The sequence below is a fragment of the Pollicipes pollicipes genome, unplaced genomic scaffold (assembly GCF_011947565.3).
Source record: "Pollicipes pollicipes isolate AB1234 unplaced genomic scaffold, Ppol_2.1 Scaffold_6686;HRSCAF=7923_pilon_pilon_pilon, whole genome shotgun sequence".
Classification (NCBI taxonomy): domain Eukaryota; kingdom Metazoa; phylum Arthropoda; class Thecostraca; order Pollicipedomorpha; family Pollicipedidae; genus Pollicipes; species Pollicipes pollicipes.
In genome coordinates, this window is record NW_023596921.1 from 32,511,293 (window position 1) to 32,527,904 (window position 16,612).

At 56.5% G+C, this 16,612-nt stretch overlaps 1 protein-coding gene across 1 annotated transcript; it reads left to right on the top strand.

The window, feature by feature from the left end:
• The first annotated feature begins 474 nt into the window (after positions 1-474).
• On the top strand, positions 475-14,836 carry LOC119108197 (exportin-5). The gene is made up of 14 exons (XM_037231773.1): positions 475-548; positions 2,442-2,714; positions 4,347-4,568; positions 4,821-5,096; positions 5,597-5,683; positions 6,338-6,397; positions 6,605-6,669; positions 7,414-7,618; positions 9,411-9,599; positions 10,797-11,026; positions 11,538-11,645; positions 11,988-12,120; positions 13,743-13,871; positions 14,251-14,836. The coding sequence occupies exons 2-14, from the start codon at positions 2,442-2,444 to the stop codon at positions 14,389-14,391; spliced, it is 2,118 nt and encodes a 705-aa protein (XP_037087668.1). The 5' UTR covers positions 475-548; the 3' UTR covers positions 14,392-14,836.
• The last annotated feature ends 1,776 nt before the right edge of the window (positions 14,837-16,612 follow it).

Below are 16,612 nucleotides of genomic sequence, written 5' to 3' on the forward strand. Positions count from 1 at the left end.
AATAAGCGCCAGAAACTGCTCGTTACAGCAAGCCATAGAGCAACAAAACAGGCGGATGTTGACCTTGGTCTGACCTTTATACCTGACCCTAGGTCAATGAAATTTGGTCATCGATTGTTGTGCTGCTTAAAAAAGCATCTCAAAGATATATCGCCCCGTCCAACGCTCCGTTGTTGCATCAGGTTGGACGATTCCCTAGAAATTCACTTCGCTGAATGCAAAACCTGATTGTGGCCTGATGCAGGTCACCAAACGGTCTGCTATTCAATCGTTTACAGCTATGCAACATTTGGCGTGGCCACGCCCCGTCGTTCGCAAACCATTCCAGAGAAACCTCCTTGGGGTCAAATTGACCCCCTCCTGAGCGCTTGCTAAATTTCCTATCACGATAGGGTAAGGTTAGATGGATAAGTAATTTGGTAGCGCTAATTGGAAACACATTTCTGGACTGCGAAGCTCAAATCCAGCGCTCACCACCACTAGCCGTTTCGGAGGCGATGGCAGCATCGTGTTGAGAGTGACCGGCGACCCGTCGAGGGTGGGCAGTGGTGAGGGGTGTCACTGATTAATGCGTTTGAAATGTGCTACTGTTTGACCTACTGCTGCACGTTGAACACTAAACACAACAACATTTGTATCATCAGACAATTTGGCACAAAGCTTCCGTACGTTGCGGCGGTGTCTGAAATCGCGCTTGCAACAAAACAAAATATTAAGTAATTGCTTGGAGTTGATATAATCATTATATCTGATCATTAATCATTGTGGTCAGAGTGGTCATGGGCTCACACCCTGCAATGTGGAGTGGCTCTGGAACAATAGAATTTGTCGTGACTGTATGAAAGTGTTCAGATTTGCATAATTCCCATCATCTATGCTGCTTACCCTACCATAGTTGGGACAAATGGAGAACTTCATGTTTGCTAGATATTGATGATATCTAGATATGATGATATCTATAAGATATCAGTGTGAAAATTATATAAAAGATGATAATATGTCTGTTAGAAACAGTGAAAATTTGGCGCAACTGAGCCTGGCCACCGGTGCACGGAAGTGAGAGGTTCAGCACACCACTGTCACTTAGGCATCCAGCACAGCAGGTCAAGTTGTTTTTGCAGATTGGCCTTGAACCCAGCTGTGAGCAGAAAGTATTCGGAATCTGAGAAGTTGTTGGCATATTTTGGGCATGTTTCATATTTCATAATTTCTTGCTGATTAATTCTCTTGTCATATTTCATGAAATCAGTCTTGACTGAGTTTTCAGGCTGGAGATTCAAGTGCCTGAATGTTCAGAACATCAAAAAACCTGGAAATTTCAGATGCCATCTGGCGGCATCTGATAAGATTAATTGTGACATTTTACCATAATAATAATTGTGGCATAAGTCATGCAGCATCAGTATTAAAACTAATTGCTGTTTTTATGTATAGGATTATCACTTTCAAATGGTTCAGTAGCATGGCTTATTTCCAGGATTATTTTTCTTACTTGGTGTTGGTTATGAATGCTCTACAAGACATCACCATAACATTATTTGTGTTTTATTCGGAAAAGGAGAATAACATTCTTGTAACCCTACTACTCCAACTTGTATGGAGTGTGTTAAGGACATGTTCATGTTGGGAAAAAAATGCGTAAGACATGAGAGGGAATGGTAGAAAGCCAGAAAGCCAGAAAGCTTGGCTCTCAGTGCCATTGTGAGAGAGGTAATGCCCTTGAAGCCGCCCAAGTTAATGTTTGTGCTCCTTCCAAAGGGGCTCCCCCCATATGGTGACATTCCATGCCTCCTCGTACTGACATCTCATTGCGTGAAGGCCATATGTACACGATCATCTAAGTTCAATGTCATTGGAGGTCACTGAATGCCCTGAAATAACATGTCACATTTAAGAAACAAGCTGGTATGTTTTGACTTGTATGAGCTTTGCTCCACACACACACATGGATAACTGTGTTAAGCTAAAGGAGAACAAAGCAGTTTTTTGACCACCTATGAGGGCTATGGCACTGTTTCTTCTGTTTTCACTGTAGCACATCTTGTGTGGAATGAGTGTTATGGCCCGCCCCATAGTGCATTGCATAGGATGGTGGCACTGGTAAAGCTAGCAAGAGTGAAGACCAGCCCCTGACTGGCATGCCCTTGTGCCTTGCCCCTTCTCTTTTTTCTTATTCTCTGCCTAGGGCTGCTGGTCATAGTCCGCAGAGCACAAAGAGCAAAATACTGCCCCAGATACACATAAAACTCATGATAAGGGTCTACTGTCTCATGCTCTAACAACAAAACCAACACTATGTTTGCTCAGTCATGAATATGCTGAGCAGCAAAATTTAGAGGCCAGCTTTTGGTTTTCTGAATATTTGAAGGCAGCATTTCAGCCATGGTGAAGCAGGAATAATGTATGGTATCCTTAGCTGATTAATTTGTGGTTGGTTTCAGATGAATTTCTCGCCCGAGGTTGAGGCTGCCTCTTTGGAGGCTGCCGCAGCCATGCAAGCCCTGATGTCGCCAACACTGCCACCTGCCGAGAGACAGCGGATCTACGAGTTATGCGAGCGCCTAAAGGAGTCGCCATTGGCGCTACAGTGCGGCGTGTATCTGTCCGCCTCGGAGAGACCCGATCTTGTGCGGTATATGGGGCTGCAGCTCCTGGAAACCACTATAACTTTCCACTGGAATGAACTTCCTGTTCAGGACAAAGTATTTCTCAAGGTGAGTAAACTATTGCATATGGATTGACCTATTGGATTGCCAATGATGAGGTGTGTAACGCGTCTGCATTGACCATTGCGCGTCTGTGAAACCAGAGGTACGGGATTCGATTACCCGCGTTGCCCGCTCTTCCCGCCAGGGTGACAGGCAGGCGACGCCATATGGCCTCAGCAGCTGAGTGCGTCGTGAGGCCCCCAACCGCACACAAAGACCTATGAGCCAGTCGGGTCTGATTGGACCTCGGACGCAATCTGGAAACCATGCATTGTTTTTTGCTGGCTTAAGTAACATAGTGCTATTTCGAAACCCATCATTTATCTTGATTCATTTCTGCTATTGCTTCGATGAAGGCATGTTGCCGAGATATCAACCCATGTATATCTCCATTCTCCTGGTTTTTCTTCGAGGTGTGAGGCTATTACTACTGTCTTATCTATGTGAATAACGGCATCAAGATGCGAAAGGTTGTCTAAAATAGCACAGAAAAGCTTTCGGCACTGGGCCATCCTCGAGTCAGATGAACAACTACGCTTACAACTTGACAACATAACTGAATTGGCACGGCTGGCGTGGACGGTTACGTTCTTTATGTGTTCGCATATTTACAGTAAGGCCAGGAAGGCGAAGGTGTAAGGCAGGAAGGTAACTTTGGAGCAAGGCTCGAGGATGACCCAGGGCCAGATGCTCATCTCAGGTTTTTTTTAAAGATAAGGTTTGGTATCGGGGGACCGTGGTTTTTCATAACCCGGCCATGCGTGCTGGCTTAAGATTTCAAAACGTAGCGTAAGATCAGGCGGGTGCCTAACGTAGGTCGTTGAAAGATGATGCTTATAGATCATATCGTGCATCTTGCAACAGGCGGCAGACGTCCAGCCAACTCGTTCAGACGCAACTTCGGTGCACGCACCAGACTCGAGACGCATGACCGCGTGCGTTCGATTGACACCCAATCCCAGCTAAGGCGGTGACATTCACGGCCGCGAGGGGAAACACTGACGTGTTTGGCGGGTCCTGACTGCGTGGCACACTGCACTGTTCAGTATGATGCGGGCAACAGACGGGCGATAGCTTTCCCATAATTATGGCCGTGCTGTTTGGTGCCGGGGTCGATTTTAATGTCAGAATCTACATCTAGCGGTAATTGTGATTCCCACGGCCCCTGAACAGGCAATTCATGCGATGGAATTTGTTTTTAAGAGGCATGCGTATTAAAAAGAAGTGCAGTCACACATGGTATACAAGTACCAGATGTTTAGCAGGAAAGATAACTCACTTTAAGTTGCCGACTTTCCGGATAAATACTACTGAAACTTTTAAACGATAAGTTAGTGAGCCTGTATGCGTGGTTAACGCTCACAGTGGGCGAACCTGGCCAGTCACCGACGGTGTCATGAGGTGCTTTTGTTGGGCACTAATGGGCACACGGGCGCGCTTCTATAAGTTCTGATATCCTACATCCTCGCGTTAAAGCCCGTTCTGAACTCGCTCGCCTCCCACCAAACAGGGTGGCCAGGTGTTTACGGCACTAGTCCGCCCGTGCTCTGCATCGCAGTGACGTCATTCACACCAGCGTGGCGTTCGCCGGCGTCTGTGGGATCCTGCTGTCGGCTGACGTGCCGGCTCCATCGGCAGGACTACTGCCTGCAGCTGATGACGTCTGTGACGGCCGCGGCGCCGGCCCACATGCGCGACGCCCTCTGCCGGCCGCTGGTGGAGATGGTGAAGCGCGAGTGGCCGCAGCAGTACGCCGAGTTTGTGCCGGACATGAGCCGGCTGGCGGCGCGCGGCCCGCTCCACACCGAGCTCGTGCTGCGCGTCTTCCTGCGCCTGGCCGAGGACGTGGCCACGTTCCAGGTGAGGTGGCACACCGGCCGACCGGCGGCGACGGCGCGGGCGTGCTCGGACCGTCTGTCCAGCTCGTGAGGAGGCGGGGCCTGGCACGTGGCGCTCGTGTGACCACGCCGACTTGTTGGGCCGTGTCTCGGCAGACCCCAGCCGTCCAGCGATCGGGTCGGTCGTGGAGGCGACAAGCAGGCTATCTCCCGAGATGTCAGAGCCGTGCTCCCGCCAGGCAACGCATGACCGCCCCGCTGCGGCCCGCCGCAGACGCTGGAGGCGCCGACGCGGCGGCGCGACATCTACCGCGGCCTGGTGGCCAGCATGGACGCCGTGTTCGGCCTGCTGACGGGCACGCTGACCTCGTGCGCGGCCGCACCCGACGGCGGGGACGAGGCGCTGGCCCAGGTCTGCCTCGCCACGCTCGCCTGCTACCTGGAGTGGGCGGCCGTGCAGCACGTGATGGGCGACGCGCTGCTGCTGCTGCTGCTGCCGCTGCTGCGCCGGCCCCGCCTGCAGCAGACGGCTGCCGAGTGCCTGACTGTGGTGAGTGTCCATTGTCTGTGGATGTGGAGGGTCGAGCTGGCGCCCAACGCCAGCTCATCTTTGGTGTGGACCCTGGCAGGGAAGAGGGGACGTCAACACTGGAGGGTGGTCACCCTTCGGCGGTCTCAGCGCTGCAGGAGTGGCCCGGACTGCTGATGCGCCCTCAGGGGTGGCGATTGTAATGAGAAAGTGTGTTCGGGTTGGTTTTTGTTGTGTGTATGCCGTTAGTATTTGGTATACGTCTGGCGATTTTAATTATTTTGGTACCATTCCTGGTGGGTGTGCGTTGATTACATATCTGCTCTTCGAACAAATGTTATACTTCGCCCAAAAGACATGTGTACACCCTAGCAGGTGCGTGCAAGTGAGCGGGGCGGTATTTAGCTCCTCGATATTTAGGTCCTCGCTGCCGATATTTAGCTCGTCCACAGTGCGCCGCTGCCGCGCCGCGCGGTCGGCCCGCGTGGCCTGCTCTGACGCGCCGCCCGCGCCCGTTCCAGCTGTTCAGCCGGCACGGTCGGGCCGAGGACCGCGAGCCGCTGCTGGTTGTGTTCCGGCCCAGCGTGGTGGCCCTGCTGGACGAGCAGGTGGCCTGGTGCTGCGACCAGCCGCCGTCTGACGCCCTGCTGGCCACGCTGCGCCTGCTGGCCCAGGCACTGGCGGGCGCCGTGTCGCAGCTGACCTACTGCTGGGGTCGGCCTGAGCTGACGGCCGGCGAGCCGGACGGGCTGGCCGCCTTCCTGCAGCTGCTGCTGCGGCTCAGCCGGCACCCCAGCTGGGCCGTGGCCGACCTGCTGCTGCCCGCCTGGACGCAGCTGCTGCGTCACGCGCAGGCCGGCCGGTCGGCGCCGCTGTTGGCTGCAGCACCGGCGCTGTTCCAGTGCCTGCAGCGGCGCGCGCGTCGACCGGTTGACCCGGCCGCCGACGCCTGGCGCCAGCTCGAGCTGGGCGCCGACGACGAGGCGGCGTCGGCCGGCCGCGCGCGACCCGAGCTGACCGAGGCGCTGCGCGCGCTGGCCGCCGCCGCACCGGACCAGACGTTCCAGCAGCTGGCAGAGGCGGTGACGGCGCTGGTGGCGGCGCCGCTGCCGACGGACGCCGGCGGCCGACTGGACCGACAGTCGGCGCCGCTGCGCGACTGGGAGACGGCCGTCTACCTGACGGAGCAAGTGGCGCCGCGCGCCGCGTTGTTACCCGAGCAGACGGAGCGTGCGGCGGCGCTGTTCGTCGTCTGCCTGCAGCGGCGCACCGCCGACCCGGAGGTGCTGTCGCTGCTCGTCTCGCTGCTCTCGACGCTGTCCGTGCTGCTGCCGCGCCGGCCGCAGCTGACCGCGCCGCTGCTGGAGCGCCTGTTCGAGGCGGTGACGTTCGAGCCGCCGGCGCCGCAGCAGGCCGACGCCGCCTCGCGCGAGCTGCGCCGGCACGGCTGCAACGCGCTCCTGTCGCTGGCTACGCGGCAGCCGGCGGCGCTGGCCGCCCAGTGGCCGGCGCTGGTGGCTCGTGTGCAGGCGCTGCTGGCCGAGCCGGGTCGTCTGGGTGCGCAGGAAGGCGTCACGCTGGCCGAGCTGCTGGTGTTGGTACACGCCCGGCTCGGTGACTACCACCAGCAGCAGGAGCTGGTGGGCCGGCTGCTGGCGCCGCACCTGGATACGTGGAAGCAGCTGTCGGCTCTGTGTCGGAGCCCGGGCGCCCTGATGTCGGCGGTGGGACTGGACGCGCCGCCGCCGCCGTCGCCGCCGGTCGCCGAGACGGCCGCCGACGCCGAGCGGCACCGCACGCGCTCCCAGCTGACGCTGCTGGTCAACCTGCTGAGCGGTCTGCTGCTGCGCTGCCGGCTGCCCGACGACCCCGACCGGCTGCGCGACGGCGGCTTCCTGGACCCGGCGTCGGGCGCGCCGCGCAAGCCCGTGCGCGCCGCACGTGCTGCCCGCAGCTGCCGCTCGTCTTCCAGCTGCTGCGCTCGCTGGCGGCGCTGGACGCGCCCGAGCTGCGCGCGCGCCTGCACCCGGTGCTGGCGGCGGCGCTGGAGCTGTCGGCGGCGCGGCGGCTGGCGCTGCTGTCGGCGTCATCCGAGCGGACGGCGGACGCCAGCGACGGACGCCGGCCGCCGCTTGAGCGCATGCAGGGCTTCATCAGCCACCTGTACGAGATGGCACACACGCTGCTGGTGAACGCGTGCACGGCGCTCGGCCACCAGCTGTTCACGTTGCCACGGCTCGGCGACTTTATCACGGGCAGCGTGCTGCACAACCTCGAACACCTTTCCGACCATCGGATGCGCGTGCAGGGTAAGAGCCGGCGACTTTATCACGGGCAGTGTGCTGCACAACCTTGAACACCTCTCCGACCATCGGATGCGCGTGCAGGTGAGAGCCGGCGACTTTATCACGGGCAGCGTGCTGCACAACCTCGAACACCTTTCCAACCATCGGATGCGCGTGCAGGTAAGAGCCGGCGACTTTATCACGGGCAGTGTGCTGCACAACCGTGAACACCTCTCCGACCATCGGATGCGCGTGCAGGTGAGAGCCGGCGACTTTATCACGGGCAGCGTGCTGCACAGTCTTGAACACCTCTCCGACCATCGGATGCGCGTGTAGGTGAGAGCCGGCGACTTTATCACGGGCAGCGTGCTGCACAGTCTTGAATACCTCTCCGACCATCGGACGCGCGTGCAGGTGAGAGCCGGCGACCGCGTCGACCAGTTTGCCACTAGGACCGGGGATGGGAAGGGTTAGACAGGTTGATGTGACGGGCAGGAGCGTCGTTAATGGGCTGGGCCAGCAGGCAGAGATGTGATGCTTGCAGCGTAAGATCGGTTGTTCGGTTGAGTCCACTAAGAGCCATGAGTAGTGTTTCAAAGATATTTACTCTTAGGATTTTTTGTTACGTGTTTTACGCTAATGGGACGTTTTATTGTTAGTGTAAAAATGGTAGGCCTCTTCCGGGTTGCTGTTTTGCAGGCTGTCACAGGTACCCTCTGCAACCAGTAATTTGTCAAAATGTTTGCGTGATAAATGCTGCAAAAGCTTGAAGCACTCTGTTTAACCCCCCCCCCCCCAAAAAAAAACAGGAAAACAAAACAAAACAAAACGAACTAGACGCTATTATCCCTCGCTTTCAACGAAACCTTGTACGATGGCTTTGATTTCTGTCCTGTGGTTTTTAAACAAGGCGACTCTTTTCGAAACGCGTTTGGCCTAGGGAACGGGAGTATCACGTGGTACATGGTGACGCACTGCTTCACACTTCAACCAATACGCTTCTCGGTGACAGGCCCATGCCGCCCGCTAGGCCAGTCACAAACGTTCGTTTATTTGCACCAGTAGAGGTGCCACGGTGTTTGTCATGACAACTGTGGCCGGTGACTGCAGGGAAGAAGTGCAGTTCTGTTACAAAGCGTTGTTAGCGTAACTTGGACTAGAAAATGATTAACATTGATAGCCCTATGTTGTGTTACCGTGCCGTAGTAGCACCACCCAGTGCTATCATTAGACGCGAATAGTCCCGAGGTTTTAGTAGAATATGTTTTGGAAGTATGCCCCAAAGGTGGGGCATTCCCTTCAAACGGGTCCGAACATTAACATTTAATCCCAAACCACCTAGCTACATCACTTTTTCTAAACGAGAAAGCGGAACCTACAAGAACTGCTTTCGATGTGCATGGCACGCGATGATGCAGAAAAGTTAACAAGCTTCTATTCGTGCGTGTCTTTGGGAGAAGCCTGAACCTGACCAATATGTGTTTTTGGGCTGTAGATGCCTGCAATATCTCTATGCGAATGCAGGTTTTCATCTCGGTGATGAGCACATGGGTTTATTGAGCTATGCTGATGGTTAGTGCGCTGTGTTTTTGTTGAACCTCAGTTTAGAAGATGTGTTTCAGAGTTGCCATTCCAATCCAACTATACCATGCATCGTGTTCGGGGCTGTCGATCTTATTTAGATAGGGCTTTTGCTTTGTACCTGGTTTTCAAGCATGATCTTGTCCCTCATCGCTGCTGACCCTTCCTTGCTACCCGGTAGATCTCCCATCTTTGGCCGCTCGTGATCCAGCGGTGTTCCCTACCGATCATGCCCCCCCCCCCCCCCCCCCCCCTGCTCGGGCAGCTGTGCGACCTCTGGCGGACCCTGATCCGGTGGTGTTCCCTGCTGGCCCTGCGCCCCTGTCCGGGCGGCCGCACGGCCTTTGACTGTCCCTGATCCGGCGGTGTCCCCTGCTGACCTTGCGCCCCTGTTCAGGCAGCTGCGCGACCTTTGAATGCCCCTGATCGGCCGGTGTCCCCTGCTGACCCTGCGCCCCTGTTCTGGCAGCTGCGCGGCCTCTGGCGGACCCTGATCGGCCGGTGTCCGGCGGAGCTGCACGGCCCGCTGCTGCACCCGCTGCTGGCCTCGCTGATGACCCACCTGGCAGAGCGGCTGGACGTGCGCTGGACACAGCTGCAGCGGCTCGAGCTTGACGCGCAGACGGAGAGTGAGCGGGACGACGACGAAGACACAGAGGTCAGTGGCGTACCGCGCAGGCGTACAGCGAACGGGACGGCGACGAGGACACAGAGGTGAGCGGCGCACCACGCAGATGGACAGCGAACGGGACGGCGACGAGGACACAGATGTGAGTGGCGTACCACGCAGATGGACAGCGAACGGGACGGCGACGAGGACACAGAGGTGAGTGGCGTACCACGTAGGCGGACAGCGAGTGGAACGACGACGAAGACACAGAGGTGAGCGGCGCGCCACGTCAGCCGCTGGCAGTGATACAGGTGTGTGGCCACCCGCTAGATGTCGCCAATTGGCCGCTTGGGACTTCTCAAAGCTTTAGTCCAGAGCTTTTTGAATAAAAGGATTTCTGGGATCAAAGCTCACGCTAAGAAGTACATGCGTGAGCCCTGCTCTTATCATCCGATTGTCAAATTCCGGGTTAGGGGTATAGTTGGCGGCGAAAGTTTCACGTGCTGCAATGCTCGGCACGATCCATCCTGTCCTCTGACGCCACCTGACTTTCACTGCGGCCGCTGCCACCGGCCGCGCATCATACTTGTCGAATACAGTTGTGATACGATATTACAAATGAAAAGCTCTGAGGGACAACGTGTGTGCGCATTGGCCTTACAGGTTACCGAGTGCCCCAGTCGATGTGTGTTTGAAATATGTCATGACACGGTGAACCGCAGGTGACAAACGGATCGATAACAGCATGCGTCTACGATAGCCTTGGTGCACAACTGCGGCAACACGCATGCGCAATCCATTGACAACAGTGGCAATGGATGTGAACCCCCATCACTCTTGATTATGATACAGACGCTCGTATCTGGCTAAAACATCATGACACATCTGGTGTACACTACTAAAGCGTGTGGTCGTATCGAAATGTCAGACGAAATCCTGGAAACTGATACATGAGGCGAAGAAGAGGGCTAGCCCGTCAGCTGACCCCGTGTGATGTCTGCCCCGTCAGGCGGTGGTGGCTGAGCAGCTGTCCCGTCAGCTGACTACGTATAATGTCTGCCCCGTCAGGCAGTGGCGGCTGAGCAGCTGCTGCGCCAGCTGACCCCGTGTGATGTCTGCCCCGTCAGGCGGTGGCGGCTGAGCAGCTGCTGCGCCAGCTGACCCTGTGTGATGTCTGCCCCGTCAGGCGGTGGTGGCTGAGCAGCTGCTGCGCCAGCTGACCCTGTGTGATGTCTGTCCCGTCAGGCGGTGGTGGCTGAGCAGCTGCTGCGCCAGCTGACTCGGGAGACGGTGCAGCTGGCTGCCGTCCTGCTGACCTCGGCCGCCGGCGTCGCGTCGGCCGTCGAAGACGACGCCATGGAGGAGGGCGTGCTGCCGGCGGTGCAGCAGCCAACCAAGACGGCTGTGACGGCGCAGGGTCTGGCGGCACTGCGCAACCCCAGTCTGGCCCGGCCGCTGCTCACCATCGTCTTCAGGTGAGCCCCGGCCCGGCTGTCGCGAACACGGAGCGAAAAGGATGAACAGCTGCCCGCGTCATCGTCGTGGTTTGAGTCGAGCGTTCTGCAGCTGACATTAGGAACCTTGGTCTTCCGTGTTTGTGTCCAGTGTTGTATTCACAATATGTCATCATGATCATGTGGAGTTGAGTAAGCGTTTATTTTGCTATTTGGCTGATTTTTGGCGCTTCATGAGAACAAAGCCAGTGGAATGAGGGCTTCGTGCCGCTCCTGACAGGCTCATATTTATGTATCATTACCTACTTTACCTTCCATACAATATTACTAACGGACTGGGCATTCATATTTTGCCAGTCATGCCGTGCACTTTTCGCCGTGACGAGCTATCTGAATGTCATAACAGGTGTAAATCACAGGACCCAAATGCCGTAGCGTTAGACTGAGCCGGTACCCGGCGCCGGCCCGTTCCTGCGGCGCTGCGCCGGGCCGCTCGGTGGTGTCTGACCAGACTGGCTGGTCTGTCGACCAGGGCGATCGGCTGGGGCGACTCGGTGGCCGCGCTGAAGGCCACGGAGCTGTCGCCGCTGGTGGTGCGCGCTCTGGTGGAGGCCCAGCTGGTGGACGATGGCGCCGCCAGGTTAGTCATTGGCTTAGACCGTGCAGGTGGAGCCCGGCGGCGCCTGCAGGCGGCGGAGGTGGTGCGGCCCAGTGTCTACGGGCGGCACGGGCGGTGCTGGGTGGTAGCCACCAACCTGTGCTGCTAAGCCCCATTGAGTCGGCGGGAGGTGTGTGACCGACGGCGGCTTGTCTAGCCCGGATCGGCTGTGAGGTGCACTCGTGCGGATCTTGTCAGCCGACGCCGATCGTGGAGGCGTCACGGCGTCACGTGCCAGACCCGCCGCTCCGCGGTCTCAGCCGGCCGACCATTCTGCGCACCGTCAGGGAGCCGTGCTGACGACGCCGCGGGTGTGGGTTTCAGCCAGCTGCTGTACTGGCTGCTGCACGGTCTGGAGGTGCAGGGACACCACCAGGCCAACCTCACCAGCCTGGTGTCGGCCATCACGGCCGCCTACGTGTGCCTGCGGCCGGGCCACGCCTCCGCCGTGGACCAGGTACGCCGAGACGGTGGCGGGGTGCGGGGCACACCGCATCGCTGGCGCCGTCCGCCGATCTTGGAGACCAAGTGTCGTGCCTTATTGACGTCTTATCCCCCTCTCCATAGACGGGTTTTCCATACGCATTTCAGTCATGATTTTAGCAGGGTCTGGGAGAAGTGTGCAACCAAGTAGCCAACTTGACGTCTGGACTATGGAGACATTCGGACACACGGGGACACGCTCATCTCGATGAGACATGCAGCGAGGATGCGAGGAGGATCGGATGGCTTGACTAGTGGTGGGGGAGGTCCTCGGGGGAACAGGAATTGGACCCGCGGGGCCGGCCCTCTCACGGCGCCGGAGGCTGCAGGTCAGGCTCGTCGGACATGGCCACGTCGTGCGGGGTCACTGTTGTGTCCCCGGCGCGAGCGTCCCAGGCCCCGTTACACACCTCCTTATGAGCCCACCTCATACCGGACCGGTTTGCCGCGCGGCACCGAGCCGTACCTCTCCGCTTCTCCAAGTGCAGCCGGGCTGGGCAAGAGGAGCCTGTCTCCTTGTGACAGCGCATGCAGTTGATGCCGAGCAACCCGCCGCACGGTCGTCCAAACGCACGCGACGACGCGTTCCTGAACATTAGAAGAGTTCTTATGAAGTACGTACCATTATGGGACTCGTAAGCAAAAAAAAGAAGCAAACATTTGTGTTGATGAAGAGTATCTATATCAAAGCATAACGGTACCGAGATCATGCGGATGGAAGGCAATGGAAGCGATCCGTGATGACTAGTGCTAGGCGTGTCGGAGATCAACGACACGGTCCGAATAATGTGGGTAATCAGCGTCTTCTCACGACCAGAAGCGTACCATACATGCGTACATAAAGCATGCGTACATTTATCCATCCATCCATCCGTCCATACATACATACATAATGCATACATGCATACATATATACATACATACGTACATACATAAACGCATGCGTACCTTTATCCATCCATCCATCCATCCATCCATCCATACATACATAATGCATACATGCGTACATACATACATGATACATACATACACACGTACATACATATATACATACATAATGCATATATACACACATACATACACACATACATACATACATACATACATTCATTCATTCATTCATTCATACACGCATACATACATACATACATACACGCATGCATAACGGTGTATGTCGCGATACTACATTTTCATAATATACAAGCAATACCACAAGTGCGGCGGCCCAAACCATGTGGCCCCGCCTCCGCAATCGTCGGCTTGGAGGTTGCCCGAGTAGCCAAATCGGGCCTCTGCCTTTCCCGGGCGGCCAGATGGAAGCGGGATGGATTGCTCGCCAGCGGTGTCTCTCGGCCCGGCGACGGCGGTCCACGGCGGCCACTCTCGCATGGGAGCGGCGGCTCTGCCTCGCCCGGCTCTGGTGCGCCGGCGGGACGCCTGCAGCGGCGACCGCTCTTGTTTGGAGCCCACTGCTAGCGAAGGAGGCGTTACGATGTGGCACTGTTTGTTGTGGGTTAGATGGTGGCCTTCTGCTAGTGTCGCGCTCCACGACGGATGGGTGGATGCTTGACGGTGAACGGCGTATCGTGTTTTCAGGTGATTAGTCAAATACCAGAGGTGAACGCCGAAATGGTTGAAAAGCTACAAGAAAAGGTTTTCAATATCCCGAAGATCTCAAAAAGTGATAAACTCAAGAAAGAAGAGATCAGGAGGCTAATCAAGCCGGTAAGTATGGGCGGATGTACGGGTAAGACTGTCGACAAGTTGAGCAATTTTTGTAGCGACTTTTGGGGACGATTTTGGCGCCCGGCTTATTTTTACAACGGCGCTGTGGTAGTCATGAGCTGCTGTTCTAAAGCGTCTGTTTGTTGTTGCGTTCATGCTGCGGGGGCGAACTGTTTCGCGTGTAATTCTTAGTGGTGGTGTCACGAAATGACCGTTGTGATCGACGCACCTTGTCTTCCCTCCCCCTCCCCAATGCGTGGTGCCACGGCGTTCGGCGTCACGCTGCCTTGCTTGTGTCGCTGTTGACGGTGCCGCCTCGTGCGCCGTGCCAGCTGTGGCGGGACATGACCGGCTGCTCTCCGCTGCCTCTGTCCGTCAGCTGGTCAGTCGCAGCATGAGCCAGCTGTTCCAGAAGAAGGCCTCGATCCGTGACCTGGTGCCGATGGGTCGAGAGACGCGGCCACCACGGCTGCCCCAGCCCGACGTCGTATCGCTGGCCGACTTGTTCGGCGACGCGTGAGCCACCGGCCCGTGCCTGGCGCGCGGCATCAGTCGCGTCAGCCCGGCACCGAGGCGACGCCTGATGGCGGCGCGGCCAGGTCGTCCCGCTGATGCGGCTCCAGCGGCGGCTCCCGGCAGACGCAGCGGAAGCAGGGGCAAAATCCGCAGAGTCGTTGCCCTCGTGCGGCCCGACCTCAGGGCGTAGAGGGCGCCAGGCTGCGAGACGTCACGCGCTGCCCCACCCACCGAGTCCTGCGCCGCGTGCCGATGTTCTGGGAGGCGCAGCTGGGCGGCTGCCGGCTCGCTCCGGCGGGCCCCGTCGCGCGCTGCCCCACCCACCGAGTCCTGAGCCGCGCGCCGATGTTCTGGGAGGCGCAGCTGGGCGGCTGCCGGCCCGCTCCGGCGGGCCCTGTCGCGCGCTGCCCCACCCACCGAGTCGTGAGCCGCGTGCCGATGTTCTGGGAGGCGCAGCTGGGCGGCTGCCGGCCCGCTCCGGCGGGCCCTGTCGCGCGTCGCACCACCCGTGTTCAAACACGACCTGCTGTCCTCGTGCTGCCAAATGGTCAAAGCAGGGGGCAGCGGAGCCTTGTCTGACTCTGGAAAGGGTCGATGCTGTGCCTCCGTCTCCCCCTTTATGTGCAACTCCTTTCAATCTCCCCATTTCTTCCCGCGTTGTCTGTCATCTTCCTCTCGCTGTCTTAAAGGGATTGGACGTGCGGAAAATGATCCGGAGCTAAACGCATGGGAATTATAGAGTGTTTCCCCGGTTCATTTTGGTGTCTTCCTCGTTGTCAAAGTCTAGTATTAATGCTGTGATAATTCTGTAAAATATCGCCCTTAGCCTGACCTTAAAGGGAGGCGAGCACGTGGTAGAGGCTCTTTCACTACAGCGGTTTTTTAGTTGATAGCTTTGTGGCAGAGGACAAACCTCAACATCATCAATATTGTGTTTCTTCGTGGCTCAGCGAGTTGAAAAAGCTGTTATTTCGAGGCATATTTATCGTCCCGCTGACCAGTAGACGACAAAACAGGTGAGACTCAGCCCTATTCATTTTCATGTTTCGCGTCCACCCTTCCGCGAACCGTTTCTCTGGTTTCTCGCCTTCCCACCTCCGTGTCTCGTTACGCCCCATCCCATCCCACTCCTACCTTCTCTCTGGTACATCCCATGATTGTCCACCCCCGTTACCTGTCGATCTCTAAACATTCCTCCTTCACTGGCCAGATAGTTATCTCTGGTCGTAATCACGCTGTGATACGGCTTGTTTCTTCAGCCTGTAATGGTACATGTGCTGCCTTCCCCGCATGCCTTTCGTTTTTTAGCGTAATAAACATTGTTCCTGACGGGATGTGTGTGTGCCTGGTGTACGATTCTAGGACAAATGTTCGTATGCCAGAGTTTCGTAGGGTTACGCTCCCTCGATAAACATACAAGACAACCTGAGCGGAATGCCTACACTCTTCTGACCTTTCACAAATTATACACATTTATAACGTCATTGAAGGCTTATGACCTACGTTGACATTTTGACCTTTTCAAACTGGGAACCGTTCAATTGTTGGAACTGGACGCCAGGAATAATTTGTGTCCTTTAAAGCCGGTTCTCAGTGTAGCCTGATTGCAATGGGCGTTATTCCGAGGACGCGTCATTTGACTTTGCGTGGCGCGAAAACGTAGTTACGCCTCATCAGTTGGCAAATGAATTCATCCTCACAGTGTTGTAGGTTTTAATGTCAGTTGTATGTTGGATTACGTTACATCGAATATGTGCCTCTTGTATTGGCGGTGGCTTTTGATTCCCAGAACATAGGGATTTAGGTAACAGTCGTTGAAGTATGATACTGGGTATCATTTTTTTCTCATGACGTTTATTGGGGTTTGACTTCTATCAGTGTCAGTCCATGAACACACCAGTTGGATTTGCATGCGATACCTCAAGGGAGAGCCGGCTGTTAAAAAATGGGCAACCGCATGAAATGACTAAAAAGATAATTTCACTCTTGTTCGCGTCATGCAAGGACGGTATCACTTAACACTGTTACACCCCATCCTGTCGAAACGTTCCGACCGACCAGCGCGTGGAAGGTGCATGGTTTTCACCAGTCCGGCAGACCAGCGAACGGCCGTCTTCGCCACCATTTGGTTGTGCAGCGTCGAGCCTTCTGTGCCGGCGTGAAGTCAGCGGAGGAAGCCGCGGAGGAGCCGAATGAGCGCTGCAGAGGCACCATCGGTCAACCCA